The 21135-nt window shown below is 37.6% G+C and overlaps 1 protein-coding gene across 3 annotated transcripts in view; it reads right to left on the bottom strand.

Moving 5' to 3' along the window:
• PHKA1 (phosphorylase kinase regulatory subunit alpha 1) overlaps positions 1–21135 on the bottom strand; it is a 129776-nt gene that overhangs the window by 62906 nt on the left and 45735 nt on the right. For all 3 annotated transcript variants that reach the window (XM_036016779.1, XM_036016781.1, XM_036016780.1), the window contains 5 exons: positions 18883–18936; positions 12928–13050; positions 10266–10361; positions 9224–9331; positions 4222–4300 (listed from right to left, as the gene is read on the bottom strand). In XM_036016779.1, coding sequence (XP_035872672.1) covers positions 4222–4300; positions 9224–9331; positions 10266–10361; positions 12928–13050; positions 18883–18936 — 460 coding nt within the window. The remainder of the gene's footprint in view (positions 1–4221; positions 4301–9223; positions 9332–10265; positions 10362–12927; positions 13051–18882; positions 18937–21135) is intronic.

Raw genomic sequence — 21135 nt, 5'->3', positions numbered from 1 at the left:
GGACAAGGTCAGGTAACTAGGGAGGGTGAGGAACAGGAGTCATGCCTTTTTGGTCAGAAACTACTGAACACTCAGCATGGTGTGGGCAGTGCACTCGTAAATCACCCATCATGAAGTGGGCAAATGTATTGAAAGTCTTCAAAAAAAATTCACTGAAGCCAAACACAAACTCTTACAACAATGCCTGCCAGTACACTGATAGAGACGGGTTCCTAGAACACTCACCTAGCAGGTGAAGCCTGTTCTACAAGGGACCTGCCCCCTAGAAGATAATTCTGGGTTTTTGGGGTCCTCGCTTATATGTTGAGTTTAAAGTACATGTGAGACAACCAAGTGGAGCTGTCTTAAAGGACAGTGATCTAGATTACAGAGCAGTAGCATAGAAAGAGGTGAGATGGGTCAAGAATATATAGAGAAGAAGAGGACCTAGAATACAACCACAAGAAATTTCAACATATAAGAAATGAAAAAAATAAAGAAAAGTCTGGGGGCAAGAGTGAGGGGGCTTTGTCCAATGGCTTATATTTTCTGTTACAGGAGATAAGGTAATCTCCTGAGAGGAAAGAAGCAAGGATGTAGAAAAAGGAAAAAAGTTTGAAATAGGAAGAGCCTGAGGGACAAGAACAAATATTCTAAATAAGAACAGTGTGATACAGACAGAGCTCCTAGGGAGACCAACAGTTAGGGGGCAAAGAGAAGAAGGAAGCTCAGAATAAGACAAAAAAAAGTGCAAAATTTAGGTTGGAGGAGATCTAAGAAAGTATGGTTACCACACAACAGTTAAGAGTTTCCAGTTATAAATGATAAATGAAACAGAGAGATCCACTATTATAACATGGATAGAACACTACCTATTGAGTTTGGTAATAACTTAAGCAAAAGAATTTTCCAAGGAACAATGAGTTAGACTATAAAGAACTCCAGAATGAATGAAATATAAAGAAAGGGAAGTTTGGATGAAAAAGGAAGGATAGGATAACTAGAGGAAGATGAACATGTCAATAGACTAAAAAACAGAACCAACACAGAAAGAGTTTGAAGATTAAAGGAAAGAGTAGGATTCTAGGAAGGCTAAAAAAGAGAATAGAATCAAGCACCAAAAGGAAAATTTGGCCTGGAAGAGAAGAAACATCTTTTCTGAGACTGGAGAAAAGGTGGCAAAGATGGGTGAACATATAAGATTGTGATGGGGCATTGGGAAACTGACAAAGATCAGAATATTAAAATTATCCAGTATGTAGTAATGGGCCAAAAATGAGGCTGAAATCAAGGGATGGTGTTTAAAGCAAAGAAGGTTTTGGAATACTGGTTGAGTGGAATGAAAATGCTGGCTAATGATAAGAACAAAGACTAACAGGAAGTATTGTGGATCTAGCTGAGCTGGAGACCATGAATTTACAGTGCTACCACTCTGCTCATTTGTGTGATTTTTTTTTCCAGTAGATTTCAGCAGGCCAGATATAGGATCAGAAAATGCAGACTGTCAGATTCATCTGGAGCTATGACTTTTCTGGTGGGTGTAGTAGAAGTATGGTACACTGGTGATTAAGATATTTTTATATGGTCAACCAAGAAGTAGGGAAGGGCAGACTATGAGAAAATAGACACAAGTTTAATGGGAAAAAAAGCAAAACAGTATGCAGCTGTGACCAGAGACTGAGATTTTTTGAAATGGAAGATATCTGAGGTGGTTCTAAAGTTTGGTCCTTGCTCTTCAAAGTGAGTGGCTAAAGTAGAGGTAGAAGGAAAGACTACTAGGGTTATGTATATCAAAGAAATTTGAAGCTAAAATATTTGAGGGCACTTACTTCAATGCTGAAATCTAGCACTATGGCAGGAGCTAGGGAAGAAGAAGGCTGGGAGCCAAGCATCAAACTCTTCAGTGAATGAATTAAACCGGGAGATCAATATAGCCAGGTGGCATAAGCCTCAAAGGAGAATAAGCTTTCTCATGGGAGGGGAAGAGGAATAGTCTTTTGTATTATGTTTGCTATATACATTGATAAACAAAGGCTACCCAAATGACCACATAGCATGTCAAGTATAAGAAGGTTTAGAAAGTACATAGGATTATTTTCTATATATGACCAACCACAAAGTCAAGTAACTGGAGACCTTTCAGAGGAGTGTCACAACAGGACTTAGTACCATGTTGGATCATGTTTTTGGAGAGTCAAAAATCACCTCGAGCTTTCTACTCTAGGAGACTAGGATAATAGCGAAGTCATTGACACATAAGGAAGGTGGAAATGTATGCTTTTCTTGGGAGAGGTAAAATGATGGGGTGGAGACAGAAAGAGATCAGGCTTACATTTGAAGTTACAGTGGTAAAGATATTTTACAGGTATTGGGACTAGTATTCTTAATACCTTTATAGAACTTAGCCCAGTATTTTGTACAGAGTAGATAACTCCAAATTTGTTATGACTGTTAGAAACAAAAAGTAAAGGTTTGGAGTACTCTCCAAAGAGGCAATAGTTGGAGCCATATAAGCAACTTTATTATGAAGGAGGTAATCCTAGAAAACTAACAAAGGGTGTAAACACAGAAAAACAGAATATATGACTGAATGTTCAGGAAGAAAGCAGAGATAATCAGGAGACTATAATATCATGATGATGGCGGGGGGGGGGGGGTTGTTTCCAGAAGCAGGTAGTGCTTAAAAGTCAACTCTTACCTTTTATAACAGCATGGATGGACCAAGAGATTATTATGCTAAGTTAAATAAGCTACTCAGAGAAAGACAAATACCATATGGTCTCACTCATATGTGGAATCTAATGAACAAAATAGACTGAAAAAACAGAAACAGAGACATGGACACATGGAACAGACTGACAGCTGTCAAAGGGGAGGGGCACTGGATGAAACAAGGGGAAGGGATCAGCCAAAGAACATACATACATGACCCACAGGCACAGACAACAGTGTGGGGATGGCCAGAGGGAAGGGGGCTGGGGGCTGGGTGGATATGGGCAAAGGTAGGTGAGTAATGGGGACATTTGTAATAGTGTCAACAATAAAAATGAAATTTAAAAAATATTATCTTAGTAATAAAGAATCAAAGTATTCGGCCTTAAAGGAAGTACAAATGACAACTCATTAAAAGTGGAAGGAAAAAAATGACTCTGTTTTCTTCCCTTTAATTCTTAATATTGTAACATTTTCTTCCTTGGCATTGGGATTGCAATTTTTTGATAGAAAACAATACAGCTTATGTTGGACATTTAGGTGGTTTTCAATTTTATCAGTTTAAAATAAGCTAAAATAAATATTTTCATGAACATGTGGCTTTTCCCACATTTTGGATTATTTCTTTAGGATAGAAATACAGTAAGTAGAATTACTATGCCCAAAGATATAAAAAAAAATTTGGCTTCTTATAATAAATATGACCAAAATACTTTTTTGAAAGACTGCGTGAAGTTATAATGCAAAGGATTACTAATTTTCCTATACTGTTACTTCATTGAATGCTGTATTTTTTAATAGATGAAAATTGGTACTTTCAATTATTTTAATTTTTCAATTACTAACATAGTATTTTTTTATCCTCACCTGAGGACATTTTTATTGACTTTAGAGAAAGGAGAAGGGAGGAAGAGAGAAAGAGAGACAGAGAAACATCTATGTGAAAAACATTAATCGGTTGCCTCTCATACATGCCCTGACCTGCTCATGGTCTGAGCACATAACACATGCATGTGTCCTGACTGGGAATCAAACCTGTGACCTTTCAGTTTATGGGATGACACTCTAACTAACTGAGCCACACTGACTAGGACAGTAGTAAAGTATTTTTAAATAAATTTATTTACAAATTGTATTTGGAACCATCTTTTTCTAGAAAACTAAAATCATTAGTGATATATAATTTAATGAATAAAAGAAGACCAATAATAGAATATTACCACATACTAGGCAAGAGTGAAGAGAGTCTCATTATAGATTAACTTTGCTGTTGTCTTACTCAGTTAATTAGGTGAATAAATACACGTTGATTTTTTTAAAGTGTGTCAAATAACAAAACAATAAGAGTGTCATTTATTAAACAATTATTCATAATTAAGATAACAATTTTGAAACCAAACAGAACCAAGTTCATTATATACTTTTTGAAGTCTAGCAAAATACATGATGAAGAATGAAGTCATCATTTATTGGCCAAATCAGATCTTTAATATACAGTTTCTGTTGCTGGGGATAAGAATACATACATACCTTGAACCACAACATCTGGCTTTGGTACAGTTGAAAACCTACGATTCAGGGGATCAATTTCTCCAGGAGCTAAAAATCCCTAAATAAAAAACATAAAAAAACAAATTATTATACCTCAAAAAGCTAATTTTTGAGGAGAAACAATATACCAGTACTATATCCTGTACCATAACATATAAAAGGCAAGCATAAAAAGGAAACAAATACCTTCATACCTTCATTGTATGAAAATGTTTGAACTCCTGAATTCATGTCCACATGAATTTTATGTGGAGTTAATTTCTAGTGGCTGCCACAAATCCTTTTTTTTTAATAGATAGGGTATAAATGTAAACAGAAAGCTTTCTAGGTCTACCTCTACCTTCTCTGGATGTACATGATCGGACAATCAGACCACAAAGCTTCTTATCAATATTGTAACTCATTAGTCCCATTAATTCTCATTTATTCATGTATTTGCTATAATTTCTGCTCTGTAGATATCTTTTGACTTGATTTGAGTTTCTGTCCTTGAGGAAATGGGATGAACTCACTCATTCTGCCTTTAAGAAAACTATTCATCTCCTTTTTTCATTCCATTTAATTTATTCTAATTGAATGAGAAAGTCACCAGGGAAGTATTCCTTTATTTTTTTAATTGCCTTTTTAATCCTCACCTGAGGATATGCTTATTCATTTTAGAGAGAGGAGAAAGGAGGAAAAGTGAGCGAGAGAAACATCAATGCTCAAGAGAAACCCATCAGTTACCTCTCATACATGCCCAAACCAGGGCCCAAACCCGCAATCTAGGCATGTACCCTGACCAGGAATTGAACCTGTGATCTTTCAGTTTATGGGAGGATACTCCAACCAACTGAGCCACACTGCCTAGGGCAGGGAAGTATTACTTTAAACAAATCGTTCTGCCCTTATCACTACATCCATATTGATGTCAACTACAGATAATCAAACTTTTATGCTTATGGACCCAGAGAAAAAAGATACCTACCAAAAATGGCTCCTGGTGGCTAACTGGACTCAAATTTAAAAGCAGAGTCTAGCAGCTGTTTCTAAACAGGACCTCTCACACTTCAAAGAGAATCCTGCACTGAACTGCCTGCTTGCATTGTGTTTCTGCCATCTGAGCCAGCCCTTATACAGGAGTTCCTGGAATCCTATTTCAACCAATAGGACTAAGGTTTTCCCCATCCAATCAGAGTTTTGCAGCTATATCTCCATCAGCATCTTCACTGACCAATTAGAGTGGCTCCATTCTGACCAATTGGGACAGTGCCTTTTGGACCAATCAAACTGTCAGGATTTGCATGAGGATAGACCACTCAGGGACCAGGGATGTGGAGTTCTCTCGTAAGTCACTCCCTTCTGTTTCATACAGTGCATTTTCCCTTTCCACAGAAGACTGAAGACTGTGTTTCCCTGGCTGAGCTGAAACAGTACAGATGAAACACAGAAAAGCATAGAAGACTGGGCCAGAGCATAGAAGAGCATAGAGAGCAGGGTAGGGCAAAGCAGACTGGTGTGGAGAGTAGCAAAACAGAAAGTTCAGAGCTAAGCAGCCACTAGTAGGAGAGGGGCCTCCCCCACAGCCCTGCTGCCCTCCCGCCTTGCTACTCCATAACTGAACTGTAACACTATTGAGCTGTTCCATAGTTGTACTGTTTTCACAGCTGTGCTGTATCACAATTGAGGTGTTTGCACTGCAAAGAATTTTTCTTTTTTTCCTAAACATTTTATTTATTTCTTTATAGAGAGGGGAAGGGAAGGAGATAGAGAGCAAGAGAAACATCAGTGTGCCATTGCCCCTCAAGTGCCCCCCATGGGGGACCTGGCCTGCAATTCAGGCATGTGCTCTGACTGGGAATCAAACCAGTGACCCTCTGCTTCACAGTCTAACACTCAACCCACTGAGTCACACCAGCCAGGGCCAGAATTTCTCTCTTCACCACACCCCAAATTGGGGATTCCTGTTAGCACTGAATTGGTGCCAACAACCATTGGTTAATATTACTGTATCCTGAAACTCATAGTGATTCATGTCAATTATATCTCAACAGAACTGAGAAAAACAAAATAAAACAAAACAAATAAAAATAGTTGCAGAAAGTCATCATATATAAACAGATCAAGGAGTCTGGGTCAGAAAGGATAGCTAAGTCCCATCCTAGATCCTCTAGGAGCCCGGTTATAGATTACCATAATAACCTATAATGTGGAAGTATATTTGTCAGTAAATCTGGAACACTTTGAGAAAAACAACCCTTCCTATATGCCCAAAATGTCACAAATAAGCTGGACAGAAATTCCTGAGTGCCACATTAAGAGCTATCTCAACAGAATTTAATATATGAAACATATAAAGAGCCCCTTACAAAATAAATAAATAAATAAATAAATAAATAAATAACTGTGGTGGTACTATTGTTCATGGTGACTAAAATTACCTTATCAGTTTATTCACTTAAACAATGAAACACGCAACTTCCAGCCAAGATGGAGGCATAGGTAGACACACAGTGCCTCCTCACACAACCAAGATAGGGACAACAACAATTTAGAAACAGAATAACCACCAGAACTGACAGAAAATTGAACTGTATGGAAGTTGGACAACCTAGGAGTTAAAATAGACACACTCATCCAGACTGGTAGGAGGGGTGGAGTTGGGCAGCTGGGCAGAGAGGGGTCTTGTGGCACGAAGAACGTTGGGAACAGGTGTGTAAGACTGCAGCGGGTGGATCCTGGGCACATACGCAGTGGCTGGCAGACCTGGCCAAGGGGTGGCAACCGGCAGACCCAGCGAGGCGGCGATTGTGAGGCAAGGCACTGCATGCAACCCAGGGTCCCAGCACTGGGAAATAGAGCCTTGGGGCACTGATTGAAAAACACCTGTGGGGGTTGTGGCACAGGGAGAGACTCCCACCCTCACAGGAGAGGTCGTTGGAAAGACCTATGGGGTGCACAAGCCCACCCACACAGGAATCAGCACCAGAAAGGTCCAGGTTGCTTGGGGGAAGCGGCGGAAGGCACTGAAGTCCACGGAGAGAAGAGCAAGTGCCACTGTCCCCTCTTGGACCCCACCCCCACATACAGCATCACAACCCAGCCACTGGGTTGCCCTGCCCTGGTGAACACCTAAGGCTCTGCCCCTCATACGTAACAGGTGTGACCAGACGCCCCCCCCCCAAAAAAAAGATGGCTCAAACAGAAAAAGAAATGAAAGCCCCAGAACCAATCCTTTTAAGCAACTGAGAGATAGCCAACCTATCAGATGCACAGTTCAAAACACTGGTGATCAGGATGCTCACAGAATTGGTTGATTTTGGTCGCAAATTAGATGAAAAAATGAATGCTATAAGTGAAATGAAGAAAATGCACAGGGAACCAATAGTGATGGAAAGAAAGCTGGGTCTCACATCAATGGAGTGGACCAGAAGGAAGAAAAAAACAACCAATCAGAAAAGAATGAAGAAATAAGAATTCAAAAAAATGAGGAGAAGCTTAGGAACCTCCAGGACATCTTTAAATCTTCCAACATCCAAATTATAGGGGTACCAGAGGGGAAGAGGAAGAGCAACAAATTGAAAACTTATTTGAACAAATAATGAAGGAGAACTCCCCCATTCTGGCAAAGGAAACAGACTTTCAGGAAGTCCAGGAAGCTCAGAGTTCCAGAGAAGTTGGACCCAAGGAGGAATACACCAAGGCACATCATAATTGCATTAGCCAAGGTAAAAGTGAAGGAGAGACTCCTAGAAGCAGCAAGAGATAAGGAGACAATAACCTACAAAGGAGTTCCCATCAGACTGTCAGCTGATTTCTCAAAAGAGACCTTACAGGCAAGAAGGGGCTAGAAAGAAGTATTCCAAGTCATGAAAGGCAAGGACCTACATCCCAGATTGCTCTATCCAGCAAAGCTTTCATGGAGAATGGAAGGGCAGATAAAGTGCTTCTCAGATAAGGTCAAGTTAAAGGAGTTCATCATCACCAAGCCCTTATTTTATGAAATGTTAAAGGGACTTGTCTAAGAAAAAGAAGATAAAAAACATGTATAGTAAAACGACAGCAAACTCACAATTATTAACAACCACACCTAAAACCAAAACAAACTAAGCAAACAACTAGAACAGGAACAGGACCACAGAAATGGAGATCACATGTAGGGGTAGCAACAGGGGAGTGGGGGAAAGAGAGAGGGGGAAAAAGTAGGGAGAATAAGTAGCATAGACAGTAGGTAGAAAATAGACAGGGGGAGGGCAAGAATAGTATGGGAAATGTAGAAGCTAAAGAACTTATAACACATGGACATGAACTAAAGGGGGGAATGTGGGTGGGAGAGGGTGTGCGGGGTGGAGGGGAATGAAGGGGGTTAATGGGACAACTGTAATAGCATAATCAATAACACATATTTTTTAAAAAAAGAATTAAACATGCCCTTGCTGTTGTGGCTCAGTGGTTTGAGTGCTGGCCTGTGAACCAAAGGGTTGCTGATTCAATTCCCAGTCAGGGCACATGCCTGGGGTGAGGGTCAGGTCCACAGTGAGGGGACATGTGAGAGGCAACCACACAATGATGTTTCTCTGCCTCTCTTTCTCCTTTCCCCTCAGTCTAGAAATAAATAAAATCTCTTTTAAAAGAATGAAACATTATGTTGCTTATAGAAGTTAGCATTTAAATCCATTGTCAGGTACAATGTCTAGGCACTATTGCATTCATGAGTCACCAGGAAAGGCGCTAGGGGGCATTTTGAAAGTGAAAGATCTAGGGGCTGATCTTGGGGCAGCTGTAGATACAATGCCAATGTGGGAAGCCCTGGGCAGCATGAGGGATTTGGTTGCTGGGGGGAAAGATTTATATCAAGGGCTGGTCATGCTCCCACTCTAAGGACCTGGAGAAAAATCTATAATTAAAGCAGAATACAAAAGGCAAAAGATTCAATGAGCTACTCACAAATCTGATTACTATGGTGACTAAACAGAAAAAGAGCCCTGACATTTCCCCTTACCTCTGCCATCAAATTTCCTAAAATGTACAGAGACTGACCCCACATATGAGGCAACTTGCCCATGGGTACTCGGTCCACAGTGTGAGGATTTTGATATTCTTCATCAACCTGAAAGAAAAGATATAAAGAGACCACATGAAGGATAATAGAAGGTTTAAGATACTAGGCAACAAAAAGGCGCAGTCTGGGTTGTGACTCATACCCTCTAAAACAGTTACATATGCAATGCATTGACAGTTAAATACTATGACTGCAGTCTAGGGCAGTACTCCTCTCACTATATGTGACAAACAAATCACCAAAGGATCTTATCCAAAGGCAGATTCTGACTGAGTAGATGTGGGGAAAGGCCTGAAATCTGCATTTCTATCAAGCTCTCTGGTAATGCTGTTGATATTGCTAGGAGCTTATTCCCCCCACCCCATCCCCACCAGAATGGAAGACTGCATCTCTCCCATGGCTAATATTCTTTTGCAATGGAGAAGAAAAACAATGGTACTCCCCAGTGGCACTTTGGAAAAATGGAGATATACTTTTTTCCAAGACTGCTACTCAAACTATCCCAGATTTCTGGCCTCAAAGCAAGGAATTATCAAATCCTGAAAGTTCACAGAGAACATCACTCTGGTTCCATCTACTGATCTTCATATCATTCTCCAAGTTAAGTTTTGGTCTTTTTAGAAAATCAATCACTGAACAATTAATTTTATTTTCTTAAATTGAGTTATGGTTGACATACAAAAAGGCCATATATATTTATTGTATCAATCACAGTGATTTTGAGGATATGTATACACCTTTGAAACTACTACCCTAAGATTTGGTCTTACCCTTGTCTTGCTGTGCAAGAATGTCTGGAGGCTGCTTTAAGCACTTATTTTTAAGGGAACAAAATTCTACTTTTATTGTCCTATACCTAAAGACAAACTTCCAAAATATGAAAATCAGAAGATGGAAAAAAATATTTGACTTAAATGAGGCAGTCCTATCAGGGTACTGCTCATCTTCTCCCAGCTCCATGCTCAGGCACTGTCCTTCTCACCTTGTCAAGGGGAACACTGTACAGCTCTGGCAGAAGTGGGACTCCATTTTTGCCCTTGATGAGGACTTCTTCAAGAGCCTCTCTATATTCTTGAACCTGTAGTTATAAGAAAGGGGAAAAAAGTAGAGAAAGTTCCCTTTGGTGATCTAGGGAAGAGCTGTAGCCAAAGGTTCTATTGAAAAAGGAACATGCTCACCTAGTAAAAGTGAGAAGAAAGGGGCGTAGCAGTTACTAAATGCTTATTGGAGGCCAGATACTATGCTAGGAGTTTTGCATGCTTGAATACATTCTATTTCAATAATCATCCTAGGAGGTAGGTATAATTACAAACCTTTTACAGGGAAATTAAGGCTCTAGGAGGTTATGAATTTGTGGAAGATCACACAGCAAATGCAAGGTTAACTTCAGATTTGAGTCCAAGTAAGCCTGCCTCCACGGCCCTTTTTCTATCCATTATGTACCATCCTAAGGATAGTTTCTTCATTCTATAAGCACTGGTTTTTAAAACTCTATCTTACCTGCCAAATTAAGTTTATGTTATGGTCAAGTTGATTTTTGTGTTGTTGTTTAACAATTTGGTGTACACTAGTAATACATAAAATTTTTTTAAAAACCACTTTAATTAATGGTAGAAAAAATACAGTCAGTTCTTCTATAACAGTTATTTTGAAAACAGAAATTTGTTCCAATGCACATATATATTAGCACATAATAATTTCAGCATAACATGAATTTCACATATGCTTATGCACAATTTCAACTGAGAACACATTTAGCTGAACTGAGTAATAAAGATAATAGAAAACATGTATGTACACATACCTCAAGAAGTTAATGAACAACACCATTTGTCTGTGGTGTTACAACTTTCCACCTGATTTCAGATAACCCCCTTTCCATCACTTCATAACTCCTGAGCTACTCTTTTCTCCTGGCCACCCTGGCTGAATGGCTCTGTGCTTTCCTTTCTCTTCAATCCCCCGTCTTTCTTCTCAGTCTATTTTTAGTCTTCCTCTTTGTTCTATGTTCTTTTTATATTTCCTCTCTTTTGCTAGCTGTCTTTTGTTCTCTTCCTCTGGCACACAAGGTGGTTGGCTTGGGAGCCAGCATAAGCTGGTAGAAATGTAGGTGCACATATCCACAAGCAAATTTCATGTCTTTTCAAGGTATAAGGGTCATATTTATTGTATTTCTTAAACATTTAACTTGTATAAAGCTGTGATACTATTTTTATTAGGGTCCTATCATTTTGTATGTACTTCTGACCAATTTTATAAATGTGCCTCAACCTTATTTTCCCATAATCCCCATATTTTTTATTTTTCAAATATGTAGAGCATGGTGATTTTTAAGAAACATATGTCTCATTATAGCTTAACTGATTCTAACTTCCACTTACAACTTGTCTTTACCTGTAAAATTCAAAAAATTTTAGAGAAGTTATTCTCATTGTGTACACAGAGAAACTGAAGTCAATGACAACACTTGGATTACTCTATGATCAGTAGTAAAGCGCATATATATATATATATATATATATATGAAATTTTTCAGGTCTTTCCAACCTGTTCTTGCTCCCATGTTCAAATAACCTAAATGTACTTTATACTTAGTAGGTATATTTGATAAATGGATCTTTTTTTGAGCAACCAAAGTTTTTGATAAACAATTTCGTAGAATTTGAGGACTGAGAAAAATGCTAGAATAAAATCAGGATGATGAAAATAGGGCAGGTTATTTTTATTATTGCTTATATTTGCCTGTTCAAAATGGATACTTTATAATTTAGTAAAATTTAGAGTAAAGGGCACTTGTGGCCCCTGAAACTTTATTTTTTTAATTTTTAAAATAATTTTTTAGATTTATTTATTTTTTTGTTTTTAAAGAGAGGGGAAGGGAGAAACACAGAGAGAAAGAGAAACATCAGTTGGTTGCACCCCCAACCAGGGATGTGGCCTGCAACCCAGGCATGTGCCCTGACTAGGAACTGAACCGGCAACTTTTTGGTTTACAGGCTGGCACTCAGTTCACTGAGCCACACCAGACAGGGCTGGCCCCTGAAACTTTAGTATAACCCTACCAAAATTGTATTTTACATAGCCAAGTATAAGTGACTTCCAACTGCGTTGGATTTGTGTCCAAGTTTAGCCCATAGCCAATTGTAGAATTCCTAACACTAAACTTACTTGACTTAGTTTGTCAATCTCACTGTTTTCCAGTGATGGTTTCTAAAATAGTTTATTCATGTAGCTAAAAAAAGCAATGACTGTGTTTTGGGGGGTGAGGACAGGTATGAGTGGAATGTTGTTTTATTATTATTATTGTTACTTGGCTAAAGTGAGAACAACATATCTAAGATTTATTTTTAAAAATATATACAAAGTCAAGAAGTAAATCTTAGTACCAGTAATGACTGTGGCAACTAGACAGGGCTTTCTATTTTGCTTTCTATATCTGTTAAAAGCAAAGTCTAAGTGGTGGCAATATCCAAGCCTTCCAAATCCTAAAATTTCGTGCCCTCAACTATTAGTCTCTAAAAGACAGCTCTATTTCCTCTTTATTAAGGAAGATTTCCATTTGGGCACAGGGTTGGCAAAACCACTAACTCAAAGAGAAAGACATAAGAACATTGTGCGAAAAAGCTCTTTCTCCACTGCGTTACCTGTTCTGCATTGCCAGTGAAGACTCCATCAAGGATAAAGTAAGTCCAGAACAATGGCCATTCACACTCTATGTTTTCAAATAACTTCAGCTCAGCTGGTTCATAGTACAGACGATTGGGATCCTGGTAAAAGCATAATAAACATGTTCTGTCTTATCACTCCAAGGTCAGACATACACCTTTAGATCAGAGGTATTACAATATAAATTTTCACTATTGATAGTTTACTTCAGAGAAGTTAGATCACTTATATACTACTACTTTGCCTTAGCAAGTACATTGTGATGTGACTTCTAACTACTAGAATTGGAATGATAATGAAACTACAGGCACATGTATGAAGAACTGAGATTAATCTTTAATAAACTTGAATTTGATTTTGTATTTCTTAAGTTTTAGAGAGCAGCACAAAATAAAACAGAAATGTTTAGAAAATAGCAAGGGATGAGGGTATGCAATATAGGAGCACCTAAAGATATAAAGAAAGTCTTGGTGAACTTTAAGGGAGAGATCAACAGTAATACAGTCATAGTAAGGAATTTTAAGACCCCCACTGTCATCAATAGATGGATCTTCCAGATAAAAAATCATCAAGAGACAGTGACCACAAATGAGACACTGGATTGAATGGATTTAATTTATATTTACAGAACATTTCATCTCAAAGCACCAGAATGTATATCCTTCTCAAGTGCACATGGAACATTCTCAAATATGCACCACATGTTAGGACAGAAAATAAATCTAAACAAATTCAATAACATTGAAAAAATATTAAGCATTTTCTCAGATCATTATGACATGAAACTAGAAATCAACTTCAACGAGAAACTCAAACACAACCACATACATGAAAGCTAAATAGCATGTTATTCAACAATGAATGGGTTATCAATGAGATCAAGGAATAAATAAAAAATTATCTGGAAACAAATGAAAATGAACACTCAACAACCCCAAACTTGTGAGACATTGTGAAACCAATCCTGGGAAGAAAGTTCATAGCATTACAGGCCTATCTCAGGAAGCAAGAAAAATCTCAAATGATCTAATCCTAGCCTAAAAGAACCAGAAAAAACAAAGCACAGAGAGAGTAAAAGGAAGGAAATAATATAGATCAGAGTGAAATAAATGACATAGAGACTTAAAAAAATTACAAAGATTTTAAAAAACCAAGAGCTGGTTATTTGAAGAGATAAACAACAGCGATGTACCTTTAATCAGACTCAAGAAAAAAAGAGGACCCAAATAAATAAAATCAGAAATGAAAGAGGAGAAGTAACAACTGATATCACAGAATTGCAAGGAATTGTAAGAAAATACTATGAACAACTATATGCCAACAAATTGGACAAACTAGGCTCAATGGATAAATTTTTAGAAACACACAATCTTCCAAAACTGAATCAATAAGAATGAGAAAATCTAAATAGATTGATTATAACTAATAAAATAACAGCAGTAATCAAAAAAAAATCCAAGCAATCAAAATTCCTGGTTCAGATGGCTTCAAAAGTGAATTTTACAAACATTCAAAGAAATAAAACCTATCTGTGTCAAACTATTCCAAAAAATTCAAGACAAGGGAAGGCTTCCAAGCTATTTTTACAAAGCCAGCATTATCCTAATTCCAAAACCAGATAAAGACACTACAAAGAAAAAAAATTCTAGGCCAATATCCTTGAGGAATATAAATGCTAAAGCCCTCAACAAAATATTAGCAAATTGGATCCAGTGATACATTAAAAAGATTGTATACACTATGATCAAGTGGGATTTATCCCAAGAATGCAAGGTTAGTACAATATTCACAAATTGATAAAGGTGATACATCATATGAATGAAATGAAGATAAAAATTGCATGATCATATCAATAGATGCAAAAAAAAGCATTTGATAAAGTCCAGCAAACATTTATGATAAAAACTGTCAGCAAAGTGGGAATAAAGATAACATACCTCAACATAATAAAGGTCATGTATGAAAACGTGCAACAAACAGTATACTCAGTGGGCAAAAACTAAGAGTTTACTTTAAGATCAGTAACAAGATAGGGATGTCTGCTTTTACCTCTCTTATTCAACATAGTAGTGGAAGTCCTAGCCACAGTAATTAGAGAAGAAGAAGAAATGAAAGGCATCCAAACTGGAAAGGAGGAAGTAATACTCTCATTCTTTTCAGATGACATAATATTGTACACAGAATACCCTAAAGACTTCACCAAAAAACTACTAGACTTAACAAATGAATTTGTCATAGTAGTATGATACAAAAATAATATTCAGAAATTGATGGCATTTTTGTACACCAATATGAACTATTGAAAAGAGAACCTAAGAAAACAATCCCATTTACTATTGCAAAAACAACAAAAATAAAGTACCTAGGAATAAATTTAACCAAGGAGGTAGAAAGATCTGTAATCAGAAAACTATAGGACACTGAAGAAAGAAATTGATGAAGATACAAATAAGTGGAAGCATATACTGTTTCATGGATTGAAAGAGTTGACATTATTAAAATGTCCATACCACCCAAAGCAATCTACAGATTCAATACAATTCCTATTGAAATGCCAATGGGATACTGCACTGATCTAGGACAAATATTTAAAAAATTTACATGAAACCAAAAAAGAACCCAAATAACCTCAGCAATCTTGAGAAAGAAGATCAAAGTTGGAGTGATCACAATACTGGATATCAAACTATACTAAAAAGCCACTGTAATCAAACAGCCTGGTACTGGTATAAAAACTGTCATATAGATCAATGGAACAGAACAGAGAGCCAGAAATCAACCCATGCCTTTATGGTCAATTAATATTTGACAAAGGAAGCAAGAACATAAAATGGAGTAAATATAGTCTCTTTAATAAGTGGTGTTGGGAAAATTAGAGGGTACATGCAAAAAAATAAAAGAGACCATCTTATACCATCCATAAGAATAAACTCAAAATGGATAAAAGACTTATATGTAAGCCCCAAAGCCATAAAAATCTTAGAAGAACACACAGGCCGTAAAATATCCAACATCTCATGTTAGCAATATTTTTGCTGATATTCCTCCTAGGGCAAGGGAAACAAAGGAAAAAATAAACAATCAGGACTACCATATATTTTCAAACTGTAAGACACACGTTCCCCCCCAAAATTTGGGAGGAGTAATGGTTTTAATGCTGCTGTTGAGTTCTGTTTACATTTATACTGGTAAAATATTATGTTATTTATGTTATTAAATATTTTACTACATTTTTTCCTTCAAAAATTACTTTTCCTATTTCCCTCCTCTAAAACCTAGGTGTATCTTATGGTCCAAAAAATATGGTATATTAAACTAGAAAGCTTCTGCACAACAAAAGAAATCATCAACAAAGTGAAAAGGGAACCCACTATACAGGAGAATATGTTTGCCTATGATATATATGATAAGAGATTAATTTCTAAAATATATGAAGAATTTATACAATTCAACACCAGGAAGACAAAGAATCCATATACAAAAATGGGCAAAGGACCTGAATAGACACTTCTCCAAAGAGGACATACAAATGGCCAGCAGACATGGAAAATGCTCAATGTCACTAATCATCAGAAAGATACAAATTAAAACCACAATGAGACACTCACCTAATACCTGCCAGAATGGTTGCCATCAATAAATCAACAAACAATAAGTACCAGCAAGGATATGGAGAAAAGGGAACCCTAGTGCACTGTTGGTGGGAATGCAGACTGGTGCAGCCACTATGGAAAACGGTATGGAGTTTCCTCAAAAAACTAAAAATGTAACTGCCTTTTGGCCCAGCAATCCCAGTTCTGGGAATATATCCTAAGAATCCTGGAGCACTAATTCAAAAGAATATATGTACCCCTATGTTCATTGCAGCCTTATTTACAACAATAACCAAGATTTGAAAGCAGCCCAAGTGCCCATCGGCAAATGAGTGGTTAAAAAAGCTGTGGTACACTTACACGATGGAATACTATTCAACCATAAAAACAAAGGAAATTTTACCCTTTGCAGCAGCATGGATAGACCTGGAAAGTATTATGCTAAGCAAAATATGCCAGTTAGAGAATGACAAATACCACATAATCTCACTTACATATGGAACCTAATGAATAAAAGAAACTGTTGAACAAAATAGAAACAGAGGTATGGATACATGGACTGAGAGCTATCAGAGGAGAGGAAGGAGGGGGACTGGATGAAAGAAGATGAAGGGATCAGCCAAAGAACATACATACATAACCCATAGACACAGACAACAGTGTGCTGATGGGCTCAGGGAAGCAGGGTGATGGTTAGATGGAGGTGGGCAAAGGGGGAAAAACAAGGACAACTGTAATAGTATAACCAATAAAAATAAAGTTAAAAAATAATTCTAAAAGACATTTCCTTCAGTACAATTTTTCTCTATTTTCTAAGGTAATAACAAGATAATACTTCCATAATAAAAAATTATAAAGAAACAAAAAGAGATGAGGGTTAGGAACCATCCTCATGAGGTGATACGTGAGGCAAAAATTATACATGCAGTACCTATACATAATGAACAGACAGACGGCCAAAGAACAGATTCTTGGAAAACCCTAACAGTTTGGTAAGTGACGAACAGAAAGAGGAAAAGAATTAGGGTGGTGCAATGTTGTGAAAACTGAAAAAAGAAAAGAGTTTCATGAATACATAGGGGTAGGTAACACTTATGTGCTACAGAGAAGTCAAGTGGGATAAGGATTGAGGAAGGACTATTGGATCAGTCACTTAGTAGATTATGATAATGTTTCAGAGTATAATTTTAGTAGATTGGTAGGGGCAGAAGTCAACAGCGCTAGACAATAAAATTTAAGAGAAGAAATAGACCACAAGGGTTGAGCTCAATGATTTAAAAAAATTATTATAATGGCTCTCAACAAGCAAATCTAAGCATTAAATGATGTCTATTTTGTCAGTGAAAGTGCTTCTTACTGATCATTCATTCCTGTTAATAATGCTTTTCTTTCTTTTTTTTTTTATAAGCCAGGTGGTTAAAGGCAAATACCATATGATCTCACCTATAAGTGGTAGGATGGAGTGTGGGAGGTGGGGATGGCTGGGGTGGGGGGGGGAGTGGTGGTGGGGAAAATGGAGACAACTGTACTTGAATAACAATAAAAATATTTTTTTAAAAAATACTTAATTTTCTTAATTGATAATTCCAAGGAAAAATTTTTACATATATTTTTTAAATGTTCAATTCTCACCTGAGGACATGATTATTCATTTTAGAGAGGGGGGGAGATAGATACATAGATAGATGATTGATAGATAGATAGATAGATAGATAGATGATAGATAAACATTGATGAGGGGGAAAAACATCAATCAGTTGCCTCCTGTGTGCAGGCATTGAGCCCACAACCTAGGTATGTGCCCTGACTGGCAAACTAACTCATAATCCTTTGGTGCACAGGATGATGCTCCAATCAACTGAGCCACCAGGCCAGGACTCAATGAAAACTTTTAACAAGTGTCACACAAGGAAATTAATTTTTTGAGATCATGAACTGTTTAGAACTAACCAACTGCAAAACATGGAAGGGAGCCAGAAAGATTTGATGGAAAGATTTTACCCTATATCATTATTAAATATTTCAGGGGAAGATACTCTGAGACTATGCAAATATCGTGTTTCTGCTTAAGCTTTCATCCACTGATTTCAGCATCTAACCATTGAAACTAACCAACTGCAAAAACTGGAGTAACTATACTTCATCTATTTTATTTAATTGAGAAAAGATGGCAAACAGAACTTGGCTACTAAGACCAACGAAAGTAGAAAACATCAGCTATTGTTATCCTACTTAGTCATACTTTAAGTACCATGAATGAGGTAAGTATTTTCTCTGAATGAGGCTGCATATAGTAGCGAACATTTTACCTTGGAATCATTTCAGGGAGAAGAAACCTACCTCTTTAGGAGTTTTATATCCATCTCGAAGAAAGCGACAGCAACCATAACGACCCTAGGAATGCAGAGACAAAAGGTCAGAAGTATGCACATTGGTTCAGCCATAAAATTATTCAGAAATACATCATTTGCTGTAACCCTTGTAAATATTTATGCACTCAATATAGGAACATCTAAATATATAAAGCACATCTTGATGGACATAAAGGGAGAGACTGACAGTAATACAGTCATAGTAGGGGATTTTAACACCACATTGACATCAGTGGACAGAACTTCCAGACAGAAAAGCAACAAGAAAAGAGTGGTCTTACATGACACACCAGTCATATGGATTTAATTGATTTTAAATTAATTTTTCACCCCTATATTCACTGAAGCATTATTTAAAGTAGCCAAGCTATGGAAGCACCCAAGTGCCCATCAATAAATGAGTGGATAAAAAAAAGCTGTAGTACACATATACAATGGAATACTACTCAGCCATAAAAAAGAATAAAATCTTACCATCTGCTACAGCAAATGGATGGTCCAAATGGATGGACCTAGAGGCTATTATGCTAAGTGAAATAATTCAGTCTTAAAAAAACAAATACCAAATAATTTCACTTATATGTGGAATCTATAGAACAACATAAACAATAAAATAGAAACAGACTCATAGATACAGAGAACAGATTGATGGTTACCAGATGGGAGGGGTTTGGGGGGACTAGATGGAAAAGGTGAAGGGACTGAGAAGTATAGATTGGTGGTCACAAAATAGTCATGGGGATGTAAAGCACAGCATAAGGAATATATTATACTATGTATGGTGCCAGGTGGGTACTGGGAATGTCAGGGGGAATACTTTGTAAATTATATGATTGTTTAACCACTATGAACCTGAAACTAATACAAAATAATATTGAATATAAACTATAATTGAAAAATAAAAACAAAATACATCTTTTGCAACAGCTACAAGTGCCAACGCATCACCAATACAAACACAATAATTAAAAAAATAATAATTTGGAGATCCAAGATGGCATAAGAGTGGAAGTTACACTAACCTCCTCCCAGAACCAATCTGGAAGTACAGCTAAATTGTGGAGGAATCATCCAGAATAAACAACTGAACAATAGTGAGAGAAAAGCCTTATAGCCATGGACTGACAGAAGAAGCAGCTTCAGCAAAACCTGACTGGTACAGAAATCAGAGGAGACACCAAAGGGCTGGCCAGGAGCCCATAGGCAGCAGCTGAAGAGCCAGAGGGATATTTAAGCAGCCAGCTGGATTCCCCTGAGAAGTGTGGGATCTAAACCCTAAGCTGGGATCCCCACTGTAGAGAACCAGAGCCTGAAAAGTACACAGATAACATCTAGCTGCAAAAGCAGCAAGGTTTCCCTCTGCCAGAGATGGACAGTTGGAGAAGCAAAGAGCTGTTTAAAGGGTCGACACATAAATTTTCATTTGCAGCCACTTACCCTGGGCTCTGGCAAAGGGTGGGGGCAAAGTGGGCTAGATATGCTTGAGGGGAGACTGGTGACAGAGGCTTTGGGGAGAGGAGTCAGAGAGTAGCTGCCAGGTTCTTGGTGTTGAGTCATCCCCCATAAATGCCCAACAGGCAGTCATTGGTGCTCAGGCAGACCATTCCCCTTCAAGTGACAGCAACAGCCCCCACCCCAGCAGGGATTCTGTCTCACCCTGTGGTGCTTAAGCCTGACTACCGAGTGCAGATTGACTAGACTAACAACGGAAGGAGTCAGCCACAGACAGTAGATCCCTGGTAGTCTCCAACAGGCTGCCTAAGGCCAGACAAGGTCACCATCTGACATCACCAGAGGCGGATCCAGAAAAGAAAAAAAAACAATGGTAAATACTAGATGCTACTGAGATGAAATCCACCATGGTCTTTCCCTGATTTGTGATATTTTCTTTCCTGCATAGATTGTAACATTCATTTTTTTGTCCTTTAAGTTTGTGTATATGAAGTCACTAGATTTTATATTATAGTTTATTTCAATTAACACATTTTGCTCCTCCCTTCTCTTACCCCATTTTACCTTCTTCTTGCCTCATTATTTTCATTTTAAATTTTGTTTTCTCTCTTGCTACAACTTGTTTCCATTCTGCACTCTTAATAGTTCTCCCCCATCCAGCCTCACAAAACCAATTTTCTTGTCAATGGTCATCTCACATTCTTTTTCCCGCTCCCAAAATACCCGCATTCTCTTTCCACCTTTAGCAACCTTTGTTCATTGGTTATGG

The sequence above is a fragment of the Phyllostomus discolor genome, chromosome X, assembly GCF_004126475.2.
Source record: "Phyllostomus discolor isolate MPI-MPIP mPhyDis1 chromosome X, mPhyDis1.pri.v3, whole genome shotgun sequence".
Classification (NCBI taxonomy): Eukaryota; Metazoa; Chordata; class Mammalia; order Chiroptera; family Phyllostomidae; genus Phyllostomus; species Phyllostomus discolor.
Note: the sequence above shows the minus strand (reverse complement) of the source record. Positions and strands in the feature narration are given on the sequence as shown.